The sequence below is a fragment of the Staurois parvus genome, unplaced genomic scaffold (genome assembly GCF_062004578.1).
Source record: "Staurois parvus isolate SC_StPar_1 unplaced genomic scaffold, SC_StPar_1.0 ptg001036l, whole genome shotgun sequence".
NCBI classification, from domain to species: domain Eukaryota; kingdom Metazoa; phylum Chordata; class Amphibia; order Anura; family Ranidae; genus Staurois; species Staurois parvus.
This window is the reverse complement of record NW_028318832.1, coordinates 195,987-221,157: the sequence shown is the minus strand read 5'-3', so window position 1 is coordinate 221,157 and position 25,171 is coordinate 195,987. Positions and strand designations below refer to the sequence as shown.

Sequence of the window (25,171 nt, the reverse complement as noted above, 5' to 3'; positions counted from 1 at the left end):
CAAGGCATCGAACTATTTCACTCTTTTCGGCAGCAGAGAGATCCTTTTTCTTCCTCATATTGCTTGAAAATGGCGTTCTGCTTAATAATGGGGAACGCCGTCCTTTAGGAGTTTTTCCTGAAATTGGGCTCACCGGCCAATCTAATTATCACAGGTGTCCCAGATTGTTTTCAGTGATCAAAAGAGCCCTGACACACAATGCCATCCATGAGTTACACTGAAAAACAAAAGATTTCATCTTTGTGACACTTAAATAGAATTTGCAGAATCATTTGGAACGCGGTGTATTGCTATGACAGGTGATGAATAACATCCCTTGTGATAGATGGGGCAGTGACAGGTCTTCTTTATGGAGATATATGGGGTCTATTAGACCCCTGACCCCTCCCCTGCCCTCTAAGGCACCTGATCATACACAAATCACTTTGATTGGCTGCCTTCCTGGCTGTTATCAGTCAGGTAAACACAGAATTAAACCCAGAAGTGACATAATCCTTGTAGCTTCCGGCTTCATTCATCACAGGGGGGGGAGACATGGATGTTCCCCTCCCCCCACTCTGTATGCTGCCAACTCATCCGCGTACAGCAGGACAGCCTGGGAAAACAGGAGCGGGCTGAGGGCCAACAGAACAGCGGTGATAATAAATCATCAGGGCCATGGTATATACTATTCCCCCTCCACTGCTTTGCAGTATATGCGGGAGCATTTGGGGGCGGTAAGAATTCACAGCTGAGCTGCACATTTTTACCATACCCCTAAACACTAAGGCCCCTTTCACACGATCGGTCAGATTGGGTGTCCTTGTCCGTTTTTCAGGTGGACCCTCCATTCACCTCTATGGAGTGGCAGATGTAGAGGGACTTGTGTCTGCTTACACCCGCTTACCTCCAACCGCCCATAGAGCAGAGCATGCTCTGTCTGTGTCTACCTGCTTGCCGAGCGACTGTATAACTTACGATGGTAAACATCTCGGGGGGAACCATCCCTGCCTGGACAACACAATGATTACTGCTGGTGGCCATACTAGCTGCTAGCAATAATTGCATGTAAAATCCCACAGGCTGGAGTACACAACCCATTCAACCATTGACTTGGGTACAATCAGCCTGCCCATACATGGTTCAAATCTCAGCTGGTCCCTGCTGAACTGGCCGAGATCTGAACCATCTGTGGCCAGCTTACATTTCACTGTCCTTCCTTCAATGATCATCATCATTATCACCATGATGGTCCTACAGTCCAGTTGCTGGGGCTCCTATACCTGTCCTCTGCGAGGGAACCAATCAGCTTACTGCTTTTATTGCTAAAGCTTCATTGGACAAGCTGAGGGGAGAAGCTGATTGGCTGCCATGCACAGCTGCACCAGATTCTGAGGAAACCAGCTTTAGTAAATCCCCCCAGTATGTGTGTTCCCCCCAATAGAACAGATCTTACCTTCTATCCACAGTGAAGCCGGCATTCCGGAGGACCTGCCAACGAGGATCCACTTCTGAGTACGACATCTTCTCACCATCCTCCTTATGCAATGTCACCTTCAGTCTGGTCAGAGTTCGGTTTGTGGAGATCACGGAGCAGAGATCATCCCAGCACCATAATGTCACATCACACCATAATATTCTGGTGGGAGAAGCAGGAAAGAGAGGTGAGATGTTCTCCAGTGACGGGCAGAAGTAGACACATTCCAATGGATAATCAGTGGGCGGGGTCTTAGAAGATGAAATGTTGGCCCATTTGGATGGATGATCTCATGGAACATTGGTTGGACCTCCCCTGTGAGATGGAGGGGAGTTGTCACCCACCTGAGAAGTCTTAGTGTGGATGGACACATTGCAGCGTACGTGGTGATGCACACATTGGAGGGGGAATGGCTCCATATAGATTCCCTGCGGCACATAGATGGGAACCGGCCACATAGGAAATAATGGGACTTCTACTTGACCTGCGTCTCCATGCAGCAAAATCCATGAGGATTGCTAGATGCACTGACAAGCAATGATAATATGTCGGCATATCGAGGAATCAATTGGGTAGTCCACCCTCAGGCGGAGTCAAGTGATGTCATTTCCTGCCTGGAACTGACACAGGAAGTGGTGTCAGTGAGCAATATTATCTCCTGTCCAATCGGGTGCTTGATAGGCAGACATATTATTGCTTGTCAGACCATTTATTGTAAATAAAGAGACAATTGTTTTGAAGGACGTACTTCAGTATTGGTGGCCTTTGTGTTTTGTTTGGAGTTCTCTATCCAACCAATCAGGAGGTGGAAGATCTGCCCTCCAGAGGATTCCCTCCCCTCCTCCTGACCAGGCCATTTTTTGCATTATGGCGCTGCGTTACTTTAACTGACAATTGCGCAGTCATGCAACGCTGCACCAAATTTTAATTGATGTCCTTTTTTCCGCACTAATTGAGCTTTCTTTCAGTGATATTTGGTCACCTGTGTGTTTTATTTATTTTTTGTGCAATAAAAAAAGACCAACAGCTTTGAGAAAAAAACAATATTTTGGACTATTTGTTATTAAACATGTCCAGTAAAAAATGTAATAAATCAAATTTCATCATAAATTTAGGCCAAAATGTATTCTGCTCCGTGTTTTTTTCTAAAAAAAAATCCCAATACGTGTAAATTAATTGGTTTACATGAAAGTTATAATGTTTACAAATAGCGGTATATATACTGGGATTTTTTTAAATTATTTTTATTAGCAATGGCGGCGATCAGCAATTTATAGCGGGTCTGTGGTGGGCATTCTGACACTGGGGGGGAACTGACTTGTCACTGACATCCCCAGTGACACCAATACAGTGATCAGTGCTAATAAAAAGGCCTGACACTACTAGTGGCACTGGGCAGGAAGGGGTTAACATCTGGGGACAATCAAAGGGTTAACTGTGTGCTGTGTTACTCTGTGCTGTGTAGAGCCATCCAAAGCAGTGTGCACAAGCTGACAGGGAGGAGAACTGATTTGTTTACAAACAGTCCTCCTCCCCATCGGAGATCCTCAGCATTCACCAGGCAAAATCATGCACATATATATGTGTGTGTGTGTGTGATTTTGCTCGGTGAATGTTGAGGATCTCCGGTGGGGAGGAGAACTGTTTGTAAACATAACAGTTCTCCTCCCTCTCAGCTTGTGCACACTGCTTTGGATGGCTCTGCACAGCACAGAGTAACACAGCACACAGTTAACCCTTTGATTGTCCCCAGATGTTAACCCATTCCTGCCCAGTGCCACTAGTACAGTGTCAGGCCTTTTAATTAGCACTGATCACTGTATTGGTGTCACTGGGGATGTCACACACACACAGTGAAGGAAATGCGTATTTGCTCCCCTGCTGATTTTGAATGTTTGCCCCTCACAAAGAAATGATCAGTCTAAAAATGGCATGTTCGGTGTATTGTAACTCTGAGAGACAGAATACAGTTGCAAGAAAAAGTATGTGAACCCCTTGGGATTACGTGGAGTTTTGCATGAATTGGGCATAAAATGTGCTCTGAACGTCATCTAAGTCACAACAATAGAAGAACACAGTCTGCTGAACATAATACTACACAAACATTAGATGTTGCCATGGTTTAATTGCACATAACATGTAAACATTCACAGTGCAGGGAGGAAAAAGTATGTGAGGCCCTAGCTTAATGACTTCTCCCAGAGCTAATTGGAGCCAGGAGTGAGCCAACCTTGACTCCAATCAGTGTGATGATATTGGATGTGTTGCTGACACCTGTTTTGGGTTTACTGGTTTCAAGAAGCACTGTCTGATGTGAACCACGCCTCGCAGAAAAGAGCTCTCAGAAGACCTACCATCAAGAATTGTTGACTTGCATGAAGCTGGAAAGGGTTACAAAAGTATCTCCTTGAGCCTTGATGTTCATGTGTCCACGGTAAGACAGACTGTCTACAAATGGAGAAAGTTTAGCACTGTTGCTACTCTCCCTAGGCGTGGTCGTCCTGTAAAAATGACTGCAAGAGCACAGCGCAGAATGCTGCATGAGGTAAAGAAGAATCCCAGAGTGTCAGCTAAAGACCTACAGAAATCTCTGGCACATGCTAACATTTTCGTTGACACATCTACAATAAGGAAAACATGAAACAAGAATGGAGTACATGGGAGGACACCACGGAGGAAGCCATTGCTGGCCAAAAAGAAGATTGCAGCACGTTTGAAGTTTGCAAAAGAGCACCTGGATGTTCCACAGCACTACTGGCAAAATATACTGTGGACAGATGACACCAAGATTGAGTTGTTTGGGAAGAACACACAACACTATGTGTGGAGAAAAAAAGGCACAGCACCCCAACATCAAAACCTCATCCCCACTGTGAAACATGGCGGAGGGAGCATCATGGTTTGGGGCTGCTTTGCTGCCTCAGGGCCTGGACGGATTGTTGTCATTGATGGGAAAATGAATTCCAGAGTTTATCAAGACATTTTGCAGGAAAACGTACGACCATCTGTCCGCCAACTGAAGCTCCACAGAGGATGGGTGATGCAACAGGACAATGACCCAAAGCATACAAGTCATTCAACAAAACAATGGCTGCAACAGCACAGAATACGCCTTCTGGAGTGGCCCAGTCAGAGTCCTGACCTCAACCCCATTGAAATGCTGTGGCATGACCTTAAGAGAGCGATTCACACCAGACATCCCAAGAATAGAAGAGGAGTGGTCCAAAATGACTCCAGATCGTTGTGCAGGTCTGATCTGCAACTACAGGAAACGTTTGGTTGAGGTTATTGCTGCCAAAGGAGGGTCAACCAGTTATTAAGTCCAAAGGTTCACATACTTTTTCCTCCCTGCACTGTGCATGTTTACATGTTATGTGCAATTAAACCATGGCAACATCTAATGTTTGTGTAGTATTATGTTCAGCAGACTGTGTTCTTCTCTTGTTGTTGACGTTCAGAGCACATTTTATGCCCAAGTCATGCAAAACTCCACGTAATCCCAAGGGGTTCACATACTTTTTCTTGCAACTGTACAACAACAAATTCAGCAGAAATGTGTCTAACAAATGATGACTGATCTGCATGTTCATGAGGGAAAGAAGGATTGGATCCCCTATCATTCAACAGGATTTCTGGCTCCCAGGTGTCTCTCATACAGGTAACAAGCTGAGATTAGAAGCAGTCTCTTAAAGGGAGTGCTGCTAATCTCATTTTGTTACCTGTATAAAAGACACCTGCCCACAGGAGCAATCAAACCATCAGATTCCAAACTCTCCACCATGGCAAAGACCAAAGAGCTGTCCAAGGATGTCAGGGACAAGATGGTAGACTTACACAAGGCTGGACTGGGCTACCAAACTATGGCCAAGCAGCTTGGTGAGAAGGTGACAACAGTTGGTGCAATCATTCACAAATGGAAGAAACACAAAACAAGTGTCAGTCTCCCTAGGTCTGGTGCACCATGCAAGATCTCACCTCGTGGAGTGTCAATGATCATGAGAACAGTGAGGAATCATCCCACAACTACACGTGAGGATCTTGTCAATGATCTCCAGGCAGCTGGGACCACAGTCACCAAGAAAACAATTGGTAACACACTACGCCGACAAGGACTGAAATCCTGCAGTGCCCGCAAGGTCCCTCTGATCAAGAAAGCCCATGTCCAGGCCCGTCTGAAGTCTGCCACTGAACATCTGAATGATGCAGAGGAGGACTGGTGGGAAGTGTTGTGGTCAGAGGAGACCAAAATTGAGCTCTTTCGCATCAACTCAACTCGCTGTGTTTGGAGGAGGAGGAATGCTGCCTATGACCCCAAAAACACCATCCCAACTGTGAAACATGGTGGTGGAAACATTCTGCTTTTGGGGTGTTTTCTGCTAAGGGGACACCGCATCAAAGGGACGATGGACGGGGCAATGTACCATCAAATCTTGGATGAGAACCTTCTTCCCTCAGTCAGGGCATTGAAAATGGGTTGTGGATGGGTGTTCCAGCATGACAATGACCCAAAACACACGGCCAAGGCAACAAAGGAGCGGCTCAAGAAGAAGCACATTAAGGTCCTGGAGTGGCCTAGCCAGTCTCCAGACCTTCATCCGATTGAAAATCTGTGGAGGGAGCTGAAAGTTTGAGTTGCTGAACGCCAGCCACCAAACCTTAATGACTTGGAGAGGATCTGCCAAGAGGAGTGGGCCAAAATCCCTCCTGAGATGTGTGCGAACCTGGGGGCCAACTCCAGGAAACATCTGACCTCTGTGATTGCCGTCAAGGGATTTGCCACCAAGTACTAAGTCATGTTTTGTGAAGGGGATCAAATCCTTCTTTCCCTCATGAACATGCAGATCCGTCATCATTTGTTAGACGCATTTCTGCTGAATATGTTGTTGTATTCTGTCTCTCAGTGTTACAATACACCGAACACTCTATTTTTAGACCGATCATTTCTTTGTGAGGGGCAAACATTCAACATCAGCCGGGGAGCAAATATGCATTTCCTTCACTGTATGCTATGTTCTTTTTTTTGTATGCAGCCTGTAGGATGAATGAAAAAGAGAAGAAATCTCTGCCAGAGAAAGTGTGTGGTATGCCCACCATTAGAATATACCGCCCTGAATCCACCCCCTTCTAATGGTGGGCACACATTAGGTCACATGATGCCAAATGCGAAAGTTCCAAGATTATACAAATGTCTATATAGTGGCACATATGAATAAATATTGTCCATGTATAAGTGGTACCCCATATGGAAGAGGAATAACACCAAGTCCCAAACTATCTTGTCACTGCTCCCCATGTAGTCTGGGCATCCAGGGGGGCTTTTCCTTTGTAAATCCAAAAATTATATGTATAGCCTGTTGCCCTCTCACAAGTCTCCTACATCTTGACCCCATATCTGGCACGCTTGCTGGGAAATTGTTTGAATGGAAGGCGGCCAGAAAAATTAATGAGGGACTCCTCAACGCAGATTTTTTGTTGGGGAGTATAGACATCTGCAAGTTTTTGGCTAAGGTGATTTTCGAGGGGCTGAATTTTGTGGAGCCGTCAAATTCAGTGTCACCCCGAGGATGGCAGAGTGCATTGTCATTGAAATGCATAAAACACATTATACTGTCATATCTCTGCCTGGCCATGGCAGTAGAGAACACGGCATATGATGAATCAGGTCTGTGGACCAATACAACCGCAATTCATTTTGGGTAATGCCCATGTTGAGGGTTAGGCCCAAAAAAAAGTTAATTCAGAAACTGTTGGCGGTGATAAATTGCTTTGATCCACAATCAATGCATACAGATTTAAAAAAAAAAACAGCTCCAAAAAATCAAGGGGAGGAGTTAAATTTGCTGTTTCCACCTGAATTCCGGGTTGGGCAGTGAATAGGGGAAGTACAGGTGCTGCAGAATTTGTGGGCTGCCAATCAGGATTTGCAAGCACATCCAGAAGGATACTAAGGGTTTTAAGGGGCTGTGTGAGAATTCTTGGTGGTTGCAGGACAATACTTGTGCTCCAGGGGCAGACTGACCATTTGGAAACTCGGGCACTGCCCGAAGGCCCGGGGTCAGTAGGGGGCCCCATGAGATGCCCCTGGTAGCTTTTTCATAGGCTTTTTTGAGTTTGGGCAAGGAAACAGGAGCCACATGATCCCCTATTGCCCGGGGGCCCCATGAGTTGTCAGTCTGCCCCTGTTGTGCTCACCACGGCACCAGCTTGTACTGCATTTATGGGACTTGCCACATCACCAAGTGATACTGCAGTGCTGGTATGTGAAAAACCAGGATATACTAGGCCGCTGGTACTCGCCAGTTCACCAAAAGGTAGCGCGGCACTAGTACTGGCACTCTGCTGCATATGAGAGTCATCAGAATTTACCGACAAATGCTACCAGAAATCAGGCCTGATTCTGCCAACACTGCGGTTTTGTGTGCAATATATCAAGTGACAGTGACCTACTGACACTGCACTTGCTGGGGGAGAAGGGGGGTAAGCGTAGGGGCTAAATGCAGGTGCTGGCAGGTGCTGGGGTTGATCCCGCTAACACTGCATTTTTGGGGGATACTATACTAATGTGAACGCTGGTATAGTGCTGATCTGATCAAAGATATTGATCCGTTCAGACACTATACTAGCAATGGAGGTTTATTGTGTATGAGTGTCTTCCTGGCAATCAAGGGGTTAAATGTGATGACTGGTGTACTGACGGGCAATCTGACGCTATCTGGGAGAGGCATGAAAACTGCGGGAGCGTGAATCATGTATATCTATGTGATTTTGTGCACCCGTGTCACGCAGTAGCAGTATTTCTACTATAGGGCAATCAGGAAGCGATTACAGAAGTGGTTTGTGTTATGGCGCTGCGCCACTTTAACTGACAATTGCGCGGTCATGTTACTCTGCACCAAAATTAAATTTACTTCCTTTTTTTCCCACAAATTAGGCTTTCTTTCTTTGGTATTTCATCGCCTGTGCGTTTTTTATTTTTTGTGCTATAAAAAAAAAGACCAACAATTTTGCAAAAAAAAAATACAATAATAAAAACCATATTTGGACTTTTTGCTATAAAACATGTCCAGTAAAAAAAAATTTAAAAATCAAATTTCGTCATAAATTTTGGCCAAAATGTATTCTGCTCCGTGTCTTTGCTAAAAAAAATCCCAATACGTGTAAATTAATTGGTTTACGTGAAAGTTATAGCGTTTACAAATGGTGGTGTATATATACTGGGATTTTTTTTATACTAATAATAGAGGCGATCAGTGACTTATGACAGAACTGCGGTGGACATTCTGACACTGGGGGGGAACTGACTTGGGGTCACTGACATCCCAGTGACACCAATACAGTGATCAGTGCAAAAAAAAAGAAAAAACACTGACACTGTACTAATGGCACTGGGGAGATTTTTTTTTCTCTTTTTATCAAGGACTTGTGAAAAACTAGGTTTGTGTTTTTACTTAGTTTTTGACACTTTTTTTGTGAATTATTATTATTAAGGATTTATATAGCGCCAACATTTTGCTCAGCTCTTTTTTTTTTTTTTTAATCACTCAGTTTAGATTGTATTTGTTTTTCTCTTTTGAGTAGGATTGCTATGCACCCCATACTCATTCACATGAGGTTTCTGGGATCTGGGAGCCCCCTTTGAAGGCAGTTTCCAGATTCCTATAAGCCCCCCACCTGCAGACCCCCACAACTATTGGGCAAGAGTTATGGGGAAGAGGCCCTTGTTCCCATCAACATGAGCACAAGCTGTTTTGGGAGGAAGTCCCCCTGCCCAAAAGCCCCCCCCCCCCCCCCAGTTGAGGTCATGTGGCCTGGTATGGTTTGAGGGGTGCTCATTCTTCCCCCTTCAGTGGGACCCTGCAGGGAACTGAACCGGGGCAGAGTCACTCATCCCTACTAGTCAGTACACATCTGATGTTCTAAGTTCTACAAACAAGACTACAACACAACATTTGTCTGGTAGATGGATAGATCTGGACGTGTTTTATTGGATAAGAAATGTCATCACTCAGTCTCTATGGACCAAATAAACTTCATTGTGTTTTTATATCATCCAAACAACAATCCACCTCGACAGACATGAAGTCTGATCTCTGATAGTCAGTGGAGGGTGGAATGGATGAAAGGCAATAACAGCCAGTGACCTGAAGGACTATGATGGCGTCTCCCAGTGTAACCTGCCAAGAAGTCTGTCTTTGTATAACTGTCATCTAGGGAACGTGTCTGGATCCCTCACAAAGGATTTATCCCAAAATCCAGCAGAATATGAGATCATTTATAGTAGAATTCCCCCCTCATCTCCTGGATCTCGGAGTCCCTCACATAGAAGATATATATCAGAGTCCTGCAGAAAATGAGATCATTTATAGTAGAATTCTCCCCTCATCTCCTGGATCTCGGAGTCCCTCACATAGAAGATATATATCAGAGTCCTGCAGAATATGAGATCATTTATAGTAGAATTCTCACCTTAGGTACTGCAGAGTACAGCCAGGATGACGGAGTCCCTCACACAGACGTCTCATTCCAGAGTCTTGGAGATTATTATGTGATAAATCCAGTCTGGTGAGGGATGGGTTAGTGATCAGAATGGAGCGGAGATCATCACAGCAGGAGGAAGTCAGACCACATCCAACCAACCTGCAGAGACAAATACAGACACATGAGAGTATATTAGGGAAAGAAGACTGTGTTCTTCTCTTGTTGTTGACGTTCAGAGCACATTTTATGCCCAAGTCATGCAAAACTCCACGTAATCCCAAGGGGTTCACATACTTTTTCTTGCAACTGTACAACAACAAATTCAGCAGAAATGCTCTAACAAATGATGACTGATCTGCATGTTCATGAGGGAAAGAAGGATTGGATCCCCTATCATTCAACAGGATTTCTGGCTCCCAGGTGTCTCTCATACAGGTAACAAGCTGAGATTAGAAGCAGTCTCTTAAAGGGAGTGCTGCTAATCTCATTTTGTTACCTGTATAAAAGACACCTGCCCACAGGAGCAATCAAACCATCAGATTCCAAACTCTCCACCATGGCAAAGACCAAAGAGCTGTCCAAGGATGTCAGGGACAAGATGGTAGACTTACACAAGGCTGGACTGGGCTACCAAACTATGGCCAAGCAGCTTGGTGAGAAGGTGACAACAGTTGGTGCAATCATTCACAAATGGAAGAAACACAAAACAAGTGTCAGTCTCCCTAGGTCTGGTGCACCATTCAAGATCTCACCTCGTGGAGTGTCAATGATCATGAGTAGAGATGAGCGAAGTATTCAAAAATTTGATTCAACTGATTCGGCGAATTTGTGGAAAATATTCGATTCGAGTCGAATATATTCGCTGTGAATTTAACTTAAAAAAGGGTGTTTCTAGGCTTCAGAGAGACTTAATATTAGTGCAGAACACTGTACCTTTAATTTAAATGCCCTTGGAGTCTGCTGGGAAGAGAAATAATACTGTCACTCAGTATGACATGCAGATGAGTGCCGTCGATCTTAGAATCACCGCACACTTCACTCATTTGGCCAGTCACGGGGCCAAAACCAGTGTTTGGAGCCACAGTGTGGCGGTGGAGGCAGCAGCAATGGGAGGCCATACAGCAACCTATGACAAAATGGAAACCAGCAGGAGTGTGAGGAGACCTGAAAGTGGCACATGGCAGAGTGGGAGCAATGGGAGGCGGTACAGGGACCCAGGTCACACTGTGGGCCCAGCAGCAGTGTGACCAGGCGGTACGGGGGCCCATGGCCGATTTGGGGCCTGGCGGCACCTATGGGAGGCCAGTAATCTGCCAGCAAACTATGACAAAATGGAAAACCGCAGGAGTGTGAGGAGACCTCAAAGTGGCACATGGCAGAGTGGGAGCAATGGGAGGCGGTACAGGGACCCAGGTCACACTGTGGGACCAGCAGCAGCGTGACCAGGCGGTACGGGGGCCCATGGCCGATTTGGGGCCTGGCGGCACCTATGGGAGGCCTTTAATCTGCCAGCAACCTATGACAAAATGGAAAACCGCAGGAGTGTGAGGAGACCTCAAAGTGGCACATGGTAGAGTGGGAGCAATGGGAGGCGGTACAGGGACCCAGGTCACACTGTGGGACCAGCAGCAGCGTGACCAGGCGGTACGGGGGCCCATGGCCGATTTGGGGCCTGGCGGCACCTATGGGAGGCCTTTAATCTGCCAGCAACCTATGACAAAATGGAAAACCGCAGGAGTGTGAGGAGACCTCAAAGTGGCACATGGCAGAGTGGGAGCAATGGGAGGCGGTACAGGGACCCAGGTCACACTGTGGGCCCAGCAGCAGTGTGACCAGGCGGTACGGGGGCCCATGGCCGATTTGGGGCCTGGCGGCACCTATGGGAGGCCAGTAATCTGCCAGCAAACTATGACAAAATGGAAAACCGCAGGAGTGTGAGGAGACCTCAAAGTGGCACATGGCAGAGTGGGAGCAATGGGAGGCGGTACAGGGACCCAGGTCACACTGTGGGACCAGCAGCAGCGTGACCAGGCGGTACGGGGGCCCATGGCCGATTTGGGGCCTGGCGGCACCTATGGGAGGCCTTTAATCTGCCAGCAACCTATGACAAAATGGAAAACCGCAGGAGTGTGAGGAGACCTCAAAGTGGCACATGGTAGAGTGGGAGCAATGGGAGGCGGTACAGGGACCCAGGTCACACTGTGGGACCAGCAGCAGCGTGACCAGGCGGTACGGGGGCCCATGGCCGATTTGGGGCCTGGCGGCACCTATGGGAGGCCTTTAATCTGCCAGCAACCTATGACAAAATGGAAAACCGCAGGAGTGTGAGGAGACCTCAAAGTGGCACATGGCAGAGTGGGAGCAATGGGAGGCGGTACAGGGACCCAGGTCACACTGTGGGCCCAGCAGCAGCGTGACCAGGCGGTACTGGGGCCCATGGCCGATTTGGGGCCTGGCGGCACCTATGGGAGGCCTGTAATCTGCCAGCAAACTATGACAAAATGGAAAACCGCAGGAGTGTGAGGAGACCTCAAAGTGGCACATGGCAGAGTGTGGCGATGGAGACAGCAGCAATGGGAGGCGGTACAGGGAACCATGACACACTGTGGACCTAGCAGCAGCGTGAGGAGGCGGTACGGGGGCCCATGGCAGATTAGGGGCCTGGCAGCAGCTATGGGAGGCCCGTAATCTGCCAGCACCCTATGACAAAAAATGTAACACACCAGCAGTGTGAGGAGACCTGAAAGTGGCACATGGCAGAGTGTGGCGATGGAGACAGCAGCAATGGGAGGCCGTACAGGGACCCATGAGAGACTGTGGACCTGGCAGCAGCATGAGGAGGCGGTATAGGGGCCCATGGCAGATTAGGGGCCTGGCAGTAGCTATGGGAGGCCCGTAATCTGCCAGCACCCTATGTCAAAAAATTGAACACACCAGCAGTGTGAGGAGACCTGAAAGTGGCACATGGCATGAGAGACTCTGGACCTGGCAGCAGCATGAGGAGGCGGTATAGGGGCCCATGGCAGATTAGGGGCCTGGCAGTAGCTATGTGAGGCCCGTAATCTGCCAGCACCCTATGACAAAAAATGTAACACACCAGCAGTGTGAGGAGACCTGAAAGTGGCACATGGCAGAGTGTGGCGATGGAGACAGCAGCAATGGGAGGCCATACAGGGACCCATGAAAGACTCTGGACCTGGCAGCAGCATGAGGAGGCGGTACAGGGGCCCATGGCAGATTAGGGGCCTGGCAGCAGCTATGGGAGGCCCGTAATCTGCCAGCACCCTATGTCAAAAAATTGAACACACCAGCAGTGTGAGGAGACCTGAAAGTGGCACATGTTTGGGGCATGATTCATGGCGGATTTAGTCAGTTGTGTCAGGAACTGGTGGTTTGAAATCCAGACTAATCCACGCCTGATTCATTTTCACAAACGTGAGTCTCTCCACACTTTGGGTGGACAGTCGTGTCCTCCGCGGAGTTACAATACCTCCTGCCGCACTAAACACGCGCTCCGATGCCACGCTACTGGCCGGGCATGACAGCCTTTCAAGGGCAAATTCAGCTAGTTGGGGCCAAAGGTCAAGTTTCGTTGCCCAGTAGTCAAGGGGATTGTCTACCTCGGTTGGCAGGGTGCTGTCCAAGTAGGCCCAAGCCTGTTGTTTGAGCTCCTGCTCCAGGTCCACCTGATGCTGCTGCTGCGGCTGGTTAGTAGTTTCCTCACTGCGCTGGTGAAGAAAGCTACTCATCATCGACTGCAGACTGAGGCAGCCGCTGCTGGTGGAGCTGCCACTGCTCCTACCACCCCACCCCTCCCCTGCTGCCATGGCAGCGGAACGCGAGCGCACAGGGCCCACAGTGTCTGAGGATGGACGTTGGCGCAGAAAGGCAGAGACCAACTGACTACATAGGTGGTTTTTATAGTACGCAATTTTGGCCTCCCTCTCAGCAGGTGTGAAAAAGGCCACCATTTTTGAACGGTAGCGAGGGTCCAACAAGGTGGACAGCCAAAAGTCATCCCTCTGTCTGATGGTTATTATTCGGCTGTCGCTACGCAAGCAACCGAGCATGCTATGGGCCATTTGTGCCAAGGAATGCGAGGGACTCCCTGCCTCCATCTCCACAGCATACTGCCACGGTGCGTCTGGGTCCTCTGTCTCCTCCTCCTCCTCCTCTACCAGATGCTCCTGCTCCTCCACTCCTGTCCACTGAGTGGAAAAACCACCCATTTCACTCAATGATTCCTGAGCACAAATGTCCTCCTCTACCTCCTCCTCTTCTTCCTGTCCTGCCCCCACAGGGGGTCATGTGGCGTTGAGATCTGTGCGCCACGTCTACCGCACCCTGACCAGCCATTGTTAACAGCATTTGTTCCAGGACGTGCAACAGAGGAATGACGTCGTTCATCCCATAGTCCTGCCGACTCACGAATAGCGTGGCCTCCTCAAAGGGCCTGAGCAAGCGGCAGGTGTCACGCATGAGCTGCCGATGGCTGTCATCGAAGTTACACAGGGGAGTACCTTTATCCGCTTGTAACATCAGGAAATCGGTGATGGCCTTTCGCTGCTCGTAAAGGCGGTCTAACATGTGTAGGGTTGAATTCCACCTTGTTGCAACGTCGCAGATCAGGCGATGCTGTGGAATTCCGTTCTGCCGCTGCAGCTCAAGGAGGGTGTGCTTTGCGGTGTAGGAATGGCTGAAATGCATGCAAAGTTTACGTGACATTTTAAGGATGTCTTGCAGTGGGATGGTGGATTTTAGGAACCGCTTGACAACCAGATTGAACACGTGAGCCATGCATGGCGCATGGCACAACCTTCCTTGACGCAGAGCAGACACCATGTTCTTTCCGTTGTCGGTCAACATGGTTCCGATTTTCAGTTTGCGCGGAGACAGCCATCTGTCGATTTCTCTGTTCATTACACTCAGAAGTTCCTCCCCTGTGTGACTACGTTCGCCAAGGCATACCAGGTGCAGCACAGCGTGACACCGTTGCGCCCTGCACATGTGATATGCCGGTCGGGTAATGGGACTTGGCACGGGGGTGGCGGCTGAGGACACGGCGGAAGAAGAGGTGGTAGAGGCAGACATCTTTGCTGGACCAAGGACGTGCAAACGTGGAGGCAAAAGCGGCGTGACCTGTCCAAGTTGCTGGTGCGGCTGTGCCGGCACCACGTTCACCCAGTGGGCCGTAAATGATATGTACTGTCCCTGACCGTAGTTACAGCTCCACACGTTGGCGCTGCCGTGCACTTTGGCAGAGACCGACATGCTCAAAGACTGGCCCACCATCTCTTCTACATGTGAATGCAGGGCTGGCACTGCCTTTTTGGCGAAGAAATGCCGGCTTGGCACTCTCCACCGCGGCGCGGCACAAGCCATCATTTCTCGGAAAGGTGCCGAGTCCACCACTTGGAAAGGGAGGGACTGCAGCACCAGCAACTTGGACAGGAGGACGTTCAGCTTTTGCACCGTCGGGTGCGTGCTCGCAAACTGTTGTCTCTTGGAAACGGATTCCAAAAAAGACTGCTGACGGAATCCGTGAAGAGGAGTAGCAGGAGAAGGAGCATCTGAACGAGCGGAAGATGCCAACGAGCGACAACTCCCCTCAGCAGAGGTGTTGGAGCCTTGACTGGCTGATAGAGGGCGATTGATGTTGGGTGACGGAGCAAGTAACGGAGCGGGTGATGGAGCGGGGGCTGGGGCAGGCAGAACCGCCGTATCTTTATCACGGTTATCCCAGGCCACCAAATGGCAACGCTGCATATGCTGACGCAACGCTGTAGTCCCAACATGGGCCCCCTGGCCACGCTTGACTTTCTGGCCACATAGTCGACATACGGCTACATTTACTTCCTCGGGCGGCTTGACGAAAAATTGCCACACCGCCGAGTAGGAAACTTTGCCCCCGCTACTCCTCACTGGCTGACTGCTACTTCCTCCGTGCACACCGGCACCACTACTGGCCGTGGTGGTAGGCTGCAGTGGAGCTGGTGCTCTACTCCGTGGCCGTTTGGCTCCACTGACACTGATGCGACCCTGCTGCCTCCTGGGCAACCCACCGACTGTTTTGCTCGCTGCCAAGCTGGCACCCTCTTCTCCTGATGATGCAGAAGAAATTGCCTGATGACGACGAGGCTGCCAAGTGCGATCAACCTCCTCATCATCAATTAGGGTCGCCGCCTCACTACTAGCCCCCTCGGCTGCGTGTGGGTCAGGAGACAGACCTGTCTCTAGACCGGCTACCGAGCCACTCTCCTCGCCAGTACTTCTTCGCCTGGCTGCTGAAGAGGCGGATGTCTCCCCCCGTTCCTGACCGCCCTCTGTTAGCTCTTCCTCACTGTACAGTGGGGCTGAGCCCACAGCATGCGATACTTCGCTTGGTGAGGGAACACCAAAGGACAGGGGCAGGTAGAGGACACGTGATTTCAGTGGGCTTGCTCCCGGGCCATGCCAACTAACGGTTGTGTCTGACGTACCCACCGACCGTTGGCTGTAGGTGTCAGAGGTGACCTGGGAAGAGGAAGACGACCGAGCCAACCAATCGATGACGGCAGGGTTGTCGGTGGAGACACGACCGCTGGATGACACCGGGAGCACTGGCCTCTGGCTGCGACTAGTGCTGCCTCGACCCCTTCCTCTGCTGCCACGTCTGCTCACTCCTAAAACATTGCCTCCTCTGCCACTCCTCTGCATGTTGTCTGACATACTCTTTAATTCAACGATTATGTGTCCCTGAGTAACAATTCTGTGTCCCTGAGTAACAATTCTGTGTCTGTCCCTGAGTAACAATTCTGTGTCCCTGAGTAACAATTCTGTGTCCCTCAGTAACACTTCTGTGTCCCTCAGTAACAATTCTGTGTCCCTCAGTAACAATTCTGTGTCCCTCAGTAACAATTCTGTGTCCCTCAGTAACAATTCTGTGTCCCTCAGTAACAATTCTGTGTCTGTCCCTCAGTAACAATTCTGTGTCTGTCCCTGAGTAACAATTCTGTGTCCCTCAGTAACAATTCTGTGTCCCTGAGTAACAGTTCTGTGTCCCTCAGTAACAATTCTGTGTCCCTCAGTAACAATTCTGTGTCTGTCCCTGAGTAACAATTCTGTGTCTGTCCCTGAGTAACAATTATGTGTCCCTGAGTAACAATTTTGTGTCCCTCAGTAACAATTCTGTGTCCCTGAGTAACAATTATGTGTCCCTCAGTAACAATTATGTGTCTGTCCCTGAGTAACAATTCTGTGTCCCTCAGTAACAATTCTGTGTCCATGAGTAACAATTCTGTGTCCCTCAGTAACAATTCTGTGTCCCTCAGTAACAATTCTGTGTCCCTCAGTAACAATTCTGTGTCTGTCCCTCAGTAACAATTCTGTGTCTGTCCCTGAGTAACAATTCTGTGTCCCTCAGTAACAATTCTGTGTCCCTGAGTAACAGTTCTGTGTCCCTCAGTAACAATTCTGTGTCCCTCAGTAACAATTCTGTGTCTGTCCCTGAGTAACAATTCTGTGTCTGTCCCTGAGTAACAATTATGTGTCCCTGAGTAACAATTTTGTGTCCCTCAGTAACAATTCTGTGTCCCTGAGTAACAATTATGTGTCCCTCAGTAACAATTATGTGTCTGTCCCTGAGTAACAATTCTGTGTCCCTCAGTAACAATTCTGTGTCCATGAGTAACAATTCTGTGTCCCTCAGTAACAATTCTGTGTCCCTCAGTAACAATTCTGTGTCCCTCAGCAACAATTCTGTGTCTGTCCCTGAGTAACAATTATGTGTCCCTGAGTAACAATTCTGTGTCCCTGAGTAACAATTCTGTGTCCCTGAGTAACAATTCTGTGTCCCTCAGTAACAATTCTGTGTCCCTCAGTAACAATTCTGTGTCTGTCCCTGAGTAACAATTCTGTGTCCCTGAGTAACAATTTTGTGTCCCTCAGCAATTCTGTGTCCCTGAGTAACAATTCTGTGTCCCTCAGTAACAATTCTGTGTCCCTCAGTAACAATTCTGTGTCCCTCAGTAACAATTCTGTGTCTGTCCCTCAGTAACAGTTCTGTGTCCCTGAGTAACAGTTCTGTGTCCCTGAGTAACAGTTCTGTGTCCCTCAGTAACAATTCTGTGTCTGTCCCTGAGTAACAATTCTGTGTCCCTCAGTAACAATTCTGTGTCCCTCAGTAACAATTCTGTGTCTGTCCCTGAGTAACAGTTCTGTGTCCCTGAGTAACAGTTCTGTGTCCCTGAGTAACAGTTCTGTGTCCCTCAGTCACAATTCTGTGTCTGTCCCTGAGTAACAATTCTGTGTCCCTGAGTAACAATTCTGTGTCCCTCAGTAACAATTCTGTGTCTGTCCCTGAGTAACAGTTCTGTGTCCCTGAGTAACAATTCTGTGTCCCTCAGTAACAATTCTGTGTCTGTCCCTGAGCAACAACTCAGTGTCTGTCCCTGAGTAACAATTCTGTGTCTGTCCCTGAGTAACAATTCTGTGTCCCTGAGTAACAATTCTGTGTCCCTCAGTAACAATTCTGTGTCTGTCCCTGAGTAACAGTTCTGTGTTCCTGAGTAACAGTTCTGTGTCCCTGAGTAACAGTTCTGTGTCCCTCAGTAACAATTCTGTGTCTGTCCCTGAGTAACAATTCTGTGTCCCTGAGTAACAATTCTGTGTCCCTCAGTAACAATTCTGTGTCCCTCAGTAACAATTCTGTGTCTGTCCCTGAGTAACAATTCTGTGTCCCTGAGTAACAGTTCTGTGTCCCTGAGTAACAATTTTGTGTCCCTCAGTAACAATTCTGTGTCTGTCCCTGAGTAACAGTTCTGTGTCCCTCAGTAATAATTCTGTGTCCCTCAGTAACAATTCTGTGTCCCTCAGTAACAATTCTGTGTCTGTCCCTGAGTAACAATTCAGTGTCTGTCCCTGAGTAACAATTCAGTGTCTGTCCCTGAGTAACAATTCTGTGTCCCTAAGTAACGTTTCTGTGGCCCTAAGTAACGTTTCTGTGGCCCTAAGTAACGATTCTGTGGCCCTAAGTAACGATTCTGTGGCCCTAAGTAACGATTCTGTGGCCCTAAGTAATGATTCTGTGGCCCTAAGTAACTTTTCTATGGCCCTAAGTAACGGTTCTGTGGCCCTAAGTAACGTTTCTGAGTCCCTAAGTAACGTTTCTGTGGCCCTAAGTAACGTTTCTGTGTCCCTAAGTAACGGTTCTGTGGCCCTAAGTAACGGTTCTGTGGCCCTAAGTAACGGTTCTGTGGCCCTAAGTAACTTTTCTGTGGCCCTAAGTAACGGTTCTGTGGCCCTAAGTAACGTTTCTGTGTCCCTAAGTAACGTTTCTGTGGCCCTAAGTAACGTTTCTGTGTCCCTAAGTAACGGTTCTGTGGCCCTAAGTAACGGTTCTGTGGCCCTAAGTAACGGTTCTGTGGCCCTAAGTAACGTTTCTGTGTCCCTAAGTAACGTTTCTGTGTCCCTAAGTAACGTTTCTCTGTCCCTAAGTAACGTTTCTGTGTCCCTAACTCTGTCCCTAATACAGAGAGGTCTGCCTCTGTTGAATGACTGGAGGCAAATGGAGAATTCTAAAATGGCCGCCATTTAAAGCTCGACCATTACACAGTGCTGGCTGGCTGGCTGCTGATTGGCTAATGCGATCACATGTCATGAATGAATGCATTATGGGTCAGCGCGCCTTGTCTGCGCGCCTTCCCAGACATCCCCGCTCTGTCGCCGCACATGTCGCCGCCAATTTAGGAAAAATTTTGATTCGCGCATCCGAAGTAGGCTAATTTTCGGATTCGGCGCGAATCGAAATTTTTCTAATATTCGAAACGAATTCCACTTCGCCTACTTCGATTCGCTCATCTCTAATTGCCATCAAGGGATTTGCCACCAAGTACTAAGTCATGTTTTGTGAAGGGGATCAAATCCTTCTTTCCCTCATGAACATGCAGATCCGTCATCATTTGTTAGACGCATTTCTGCTGAATATGTTGTTGTATTCTGTCTCTCAGTGTTACAATACACCGAACACTCTATTTTTAGACTGATCATTTCTTTGTGAGGGGCGAACATTCAACATCAGCCGGGGAGCAAATATGCATTTCCTTCACTGTATGCTATGTTCTTTTTTTTGTATGCAGCCTGTAGGATGAATGAAATAGAGAAGAAATCTCTGCCAGAGAAAGTGTGTGGTATGCCCACCATTAGAATATACCGCCCTGCATCCACCCCCTTCTAATGGTGGGCACACATTAGGTCACATGATGCCAAATGCGAAAGTTCCAAGATTGTACAAATGTCTATATAGTGGCACATATGAATAAATATTGTCCATGTATAAGTGGTACCCCATATGGAAGAGGAATAACACCAAGTCCCAAACTATCTTGTCACTGCTCCCCATGTAGTCTGGGCATCCAGGGGGGCTTTTCCTTCGTAAATCCAAAAATTATAAGTATAGCCTGTTGCCCTCTCACAAGTCTCCTACATCTTGACCCCATATCTGGCACGCTTGCTGGGAAATTGTTTGAATGGAAGGCGGCCAGAAAAATTAATGAGGGACTCCTCAACGCAGATTTTTTGTTGGGGAGTATAGACATCTGCAAGTTTTTGGCTAAGGTGATTTTCGAGGGGCTGAATTTTGTGGAGCCGTCAAATTCAGTGTCACCCCGAGGATGGCAGAGTGCATTGTCATTGAAATGCATAAAACACATTATACTGTCATATCTCTGCCTGGCCATGGCAGTAGAGAACACGGCATATGATGAATCAGGTCTGTGGACCAATACAACCGCAATTCATTTTGGGTAATGCCCATGTTGAGGGTTAGGCCCAAAAAAATGTTAATTCAGAAACTGTTGGCGGTGATAAATTGCTTTGATCCACAATCAATGTATACAGATTTTTAAAAAAAAAACAGCTCCAAAAAATCAAGGGGAGGAGTTAAATTTGCTGTTTCCACCTGAATTCCGGGTTGGGCAGTGAATAGGGGAAGTACAGGTGCTGCAGAATTTGTGGGCTGCCAATCAGGATTTGCAAGCACATCCAGAAGGATACTAAGGGTTTTAAGGGGCTGTGTGAGAATTCTTGGTGGTTGCAGGACAATACTTGTGCTCCAGGGGCAGACTGACCATTTGGAAACTCGGGCACTGCCCGAAGGCCCGGGGTCAGTAGGGGGCCCCATGAGATGCCCCTGGTAGCTTTTTCATAGGCTTTTTTGAGTTTGGGCAAGGAAACAGGAGCCACATGATCCCCTATTGCCCGGGGGCCCCATGAGTTGTCAGTCTGCCCCTGTTGTGCTCACCACGGCACCAGCTTGTACTGCATTTATGGGACTTGCCACATCACCAAGTGATACTGCAGTGCTGGTATGTGAAAAACCAGGATATACTAGGCCGCTGGTACTCGCCAGTTCACCAAAAGGTAGCGCGGCACTAGTACTGGCACTCTGCTGCATATGAGAGTCATCAGAATTTACCGACAAATGCTACCAGAAATCAGGCCTGATTCTGCCAACACTGCGGTTTTGTGTGCAATATATCAAGTGACAGTGACCTACTGACACTGCACTTGCTGGGGGAGAAGGGGGGTAAGCGTAGGGGCTAAATGCAGGTGCTGGCAGGTGCTGGGGTTGATCCCGCTAACACTGCATTTTTGGGGGATACTATACTAATGTGAACGCTGGTATAGTGCTGATCTGATCAAAGATATTGATCCGTTCAGACACTATACTAGCAATGGAGGTTTATTGTGTATGAGTGTCTTCCTGGCAATCAAGGGGTTAAATGTGATGACTGGTGTACTGACGGGCAATCTGACGCTATCTGGGAGAGGCATGAAAACTGCGGGAGCGTGAATCATGTATATCTATGTGATTTTGTGCACCCGTGTCACGCAGTAGCAGTATTTCTACTATAGGGCAATCAGGAAGCGATTACAGAAGTGGTTTGTGTTATGGCGCTGCGCCACTTTAACTGACAATTGCGCGGTCATGTTACTCTGCACCAAAATTAAATTTACTTCCTTTTTTTCCCACAAATTAGGCTTTCTTTCTTTGGTATTTCATCGCCTGTGCGTTTTTTATTTTTTGTGCTATAAAAAAAAAGACCAACAATTTTGCAAAAAAAAAAATACAATAATAAAAACCATATTTGGACTTTTTGCTATAAAACATGTCCAGTAAAAAAAAATTTAAAAATCAAATTTCGTCATAAATTTTGGCCAAAATGTATTCTGCTCCGTGTCTTTGCTAAAAAAAATCCCAATACGTGTAAATTAATTGGTTTACGTGAAAGTTATAGCGTTTACAAATGGTGGTGTATATATACTGGGATTTTTTTTATACTAATAATAGAGGCGATTAGTGACTTATGACAGAACTGCGGTGGACATTCTGACACTGGGGGGGAACTGACTTGGGGTCACTGACATCCCAGTGACACCAATACAGTGATCAGTGCAAAAAAAAAGAAAAAACACTGACACTGTACTAATGGCACTGGGGAGATTTTTTTTTCTCTTTATCAGGGACTTGTGAAAAACTAGGTTTGTGTTTTTACTTAGTTTTTGACACTTTTTTTGTGAATTATTATTATTAAGGATTTATATAGCGCCAACATTTTGCTCAGCTCTTTTTTTTTTTTTTTAATCACTCAGTTTAGATTGTATTTGTTTTTCTCTTTTGAGTAGGATTGCTATGCACCCCATACTCATTCACATGAGGTTTCTGGGATCTGGGAGCCCCCTTTGAAGGCAGTTTCCAGATTCCTATAAGCCCCCCACCTGCAGACCCCCACAACTATTGGGCAAGAGTTATGGGGAAGAGGCCCTTGTTCCCATCAACATGAGCACAAGCTGTTTTGGGAGGAAGTCCCCCTGCCCAAAAGCCCCCCCCCCCCCAGTTGAGGTCATGTGGCCTGGTATGGTTTGAGGGGTGCTCATTCTTCCCCCTTCAGTGGGACCCTGCAGGGAACTGAACCAGGGCAGAGTCACTCATCCCTACTAGTCAGTACACATCTGATGTTCTAAGTTCTACAAACAAGACTACAACACAACATTTGTCTGGTAGATGGATAGATCTGGACGTGTTTATTGGATACAAAATGTCATCACTCAGTCTCTATGGGCCAAATAAACTTCATTGTGTTTTTATATCATCCAAACAACAATCCACCTCGACAGACATGAAGTCTGATCTCTGATAGTCAGTGGAGGGTGGAATGGATGAAAGGCAATAACAGCCAGTGACCTGAAGGACTATGATGGCGTCTCCCAGTGTAACCTGCCAAGAAGTCTGTCTTTGTATAACTGTCATCTAGGGAACGTGTCTGGATCCCTCACAAAGGATTTATCCCAAAATCCAGCAGAATATGAGATCATTTATAGTAGAATTCCCCCCTCATCTCCTGGATCTTGGAGTCCCTCACATAGAAGATTTATATCAGAGTCCTGCAGAATATGAGATCATTTATAGTAGAATTCTCCCCTCATCTCCTGGATCTCGGAGTCCCTCACATAGAAGATATATATCAGAGTCCTGCAGAATATGAGATCATTTATAGTAGAATTCTCCCCTCATCTCCTGGATCTCGGAGTCCCTCACATAGAAGATTTATATCAGAGTCCTGCAGAATATGAGATCATTTATAGTAGAATTCTCACCTTAGGTACTGCAGAGTACAGCCAGGATGACGGAGTCCCTCACACAGACGTCTCATTCCAGAGTCTTGGAGATTATTACGTGATAAATCCAGTCTGGTGAGGGATGGGTTAGTGATAAGAATGGAGCGGAGATCATCACAGCAGGAGGAAGTCAGACCACATCTCACCAACCTGCAGAGACAAATACAGACACATGAGAGTATATTAGGGAAAGAACCAACAACTCTTAGGGTATGGTCATCATAAAACTCATAGAAAAGAAAGAAGGAAGAAGATAATGGGGTTCCATCATCAAGGTGAGAAAAGTCAGTAAATCCCCTTCTGATGATCCATGGAAGGGGGAGGGGTGTAAATCTCTCCAGCAGTCCATTCACTCTGTAGGAAGCTTGTCTCTGGAGTAGAATGTCTCCCATATCATTACTGAGATCACACAGAGAAATGATGAGCAGATACTGAACAGGAGCAGACAAGGCCTGACATAGGGGGACTCAGGGGGAACTTGGTCAGTGTTGTCTTAACATTAATGTAACAACTAATCCGGGTCACGGCACCAATGTTGTCCTAAATTATGAACACAACTATAGCAATCCATAAAACTGAGCGGATGAAGATATTTGCAACAGATAGTTCATATCAAACATGGAGATCCAGCCCTTCTCCAGATGACCAGGGTGCATTTATCTATGTGCTTTCCTGCAGCAACTAATAGTTGTATTCTAGAGAGATGCATTTATTCGGATAAAGATATTTGTTACAGATGACAGAAATCCGGCTGAATATTTGTAAATATTACAATGAACACCTCTCACCTCAACGACAACAACCTCCTCGATCCCCTACAGTCCGGCTTCTGTCCCCTCCACTCCACCGAAACTGCCTTACTCAAACTCTCCAACGACCTTCTAACCGCCGAAGCTAATGTCCACTATTCAGTGCTCCTACTCCTCGACCTCTCCGCGGCCTTCGACACAGTCGACCACCCCCCCCTCAAAAAACTACACTCCCTCGGCCTCAGAGATTCTGCTCTCTCCTGGCTCTCGTCCTACCTATCACAACGCTCCTTCAGCGTTACCTATAATGCTACCACCTTCCCCTCACTCCCCCTCTCTGTTGGGGTCCCTCAAGGCTCCGTCCTTGGGCCCCTTGTCTTCTCCATCTACACCTCCTCTCTTGGCCAACTCATACACTCTCACGGCTTCAACTACCACCTCTATGCCGATGACACACAAATCTATCTCTCTACCCCTCACCTCACCCCCTCAGTCTCCGCCCGAATCACAAGCCTACTGAGCGACATATCAGACTGGATGTCTCTCCATTTCCTTAAACTGAACCTCTCCAAAACTGATCTCCTTGTCCTCCCCCCAGCCCGGATCCCACCCCCCCACTGACTTCTCCATCACATCCAAGAATGCCACCATCAGGCCCACCCCACCAGCCAGAGTACTTGTTGTCATTCTGGACTCCAACCTATCCTTCCAGCCCCAAGTCCAATCACTAACAAACTCATGCAGACTCCACCTCCGCAACATCGCCAAAATCCGCACGTTCCTAACCCCAGAAACCACTAAACAGCTCATCCACTCCCTCATCATATCACAA

General features: G+C 47.6%; 1 protein-coding gene across 1 annotated transcript in view; it reads right to left on the bottom strand.

Annotated features, from left to right (window-relative positions):
• The window catches only part of LOC149441018 (NACHT, LRR and PYD domains-containing protein 3-like), a 116,015-nt gene that overhangs the window by 4,770 nt on the left and 86,074 nt on the right, over nucleotides 1–25,171 (bottom strand). The window contains exons 7-9 of the mRNA XM_089657854.1: nucleotides 23,570–23,740; nucleotides 9,923–10,093; nucleotides 1,436–1,618 (exon numbers count right to left, since the gene is read on the bottom strand). Coding sequence (XP_089513980.1) covers nucleotides 1,436–1,618; nucleotides 9,923–10,093; nucleotides 23,570–23,740 — 525 coding nt within the window. The remainder of the gene's footprint in view (nucleotides 1–1,435; nucleotides 1,619–9,922; nucleotides 10,094–23,569; nucleotides 23,741–25,171) is intronic.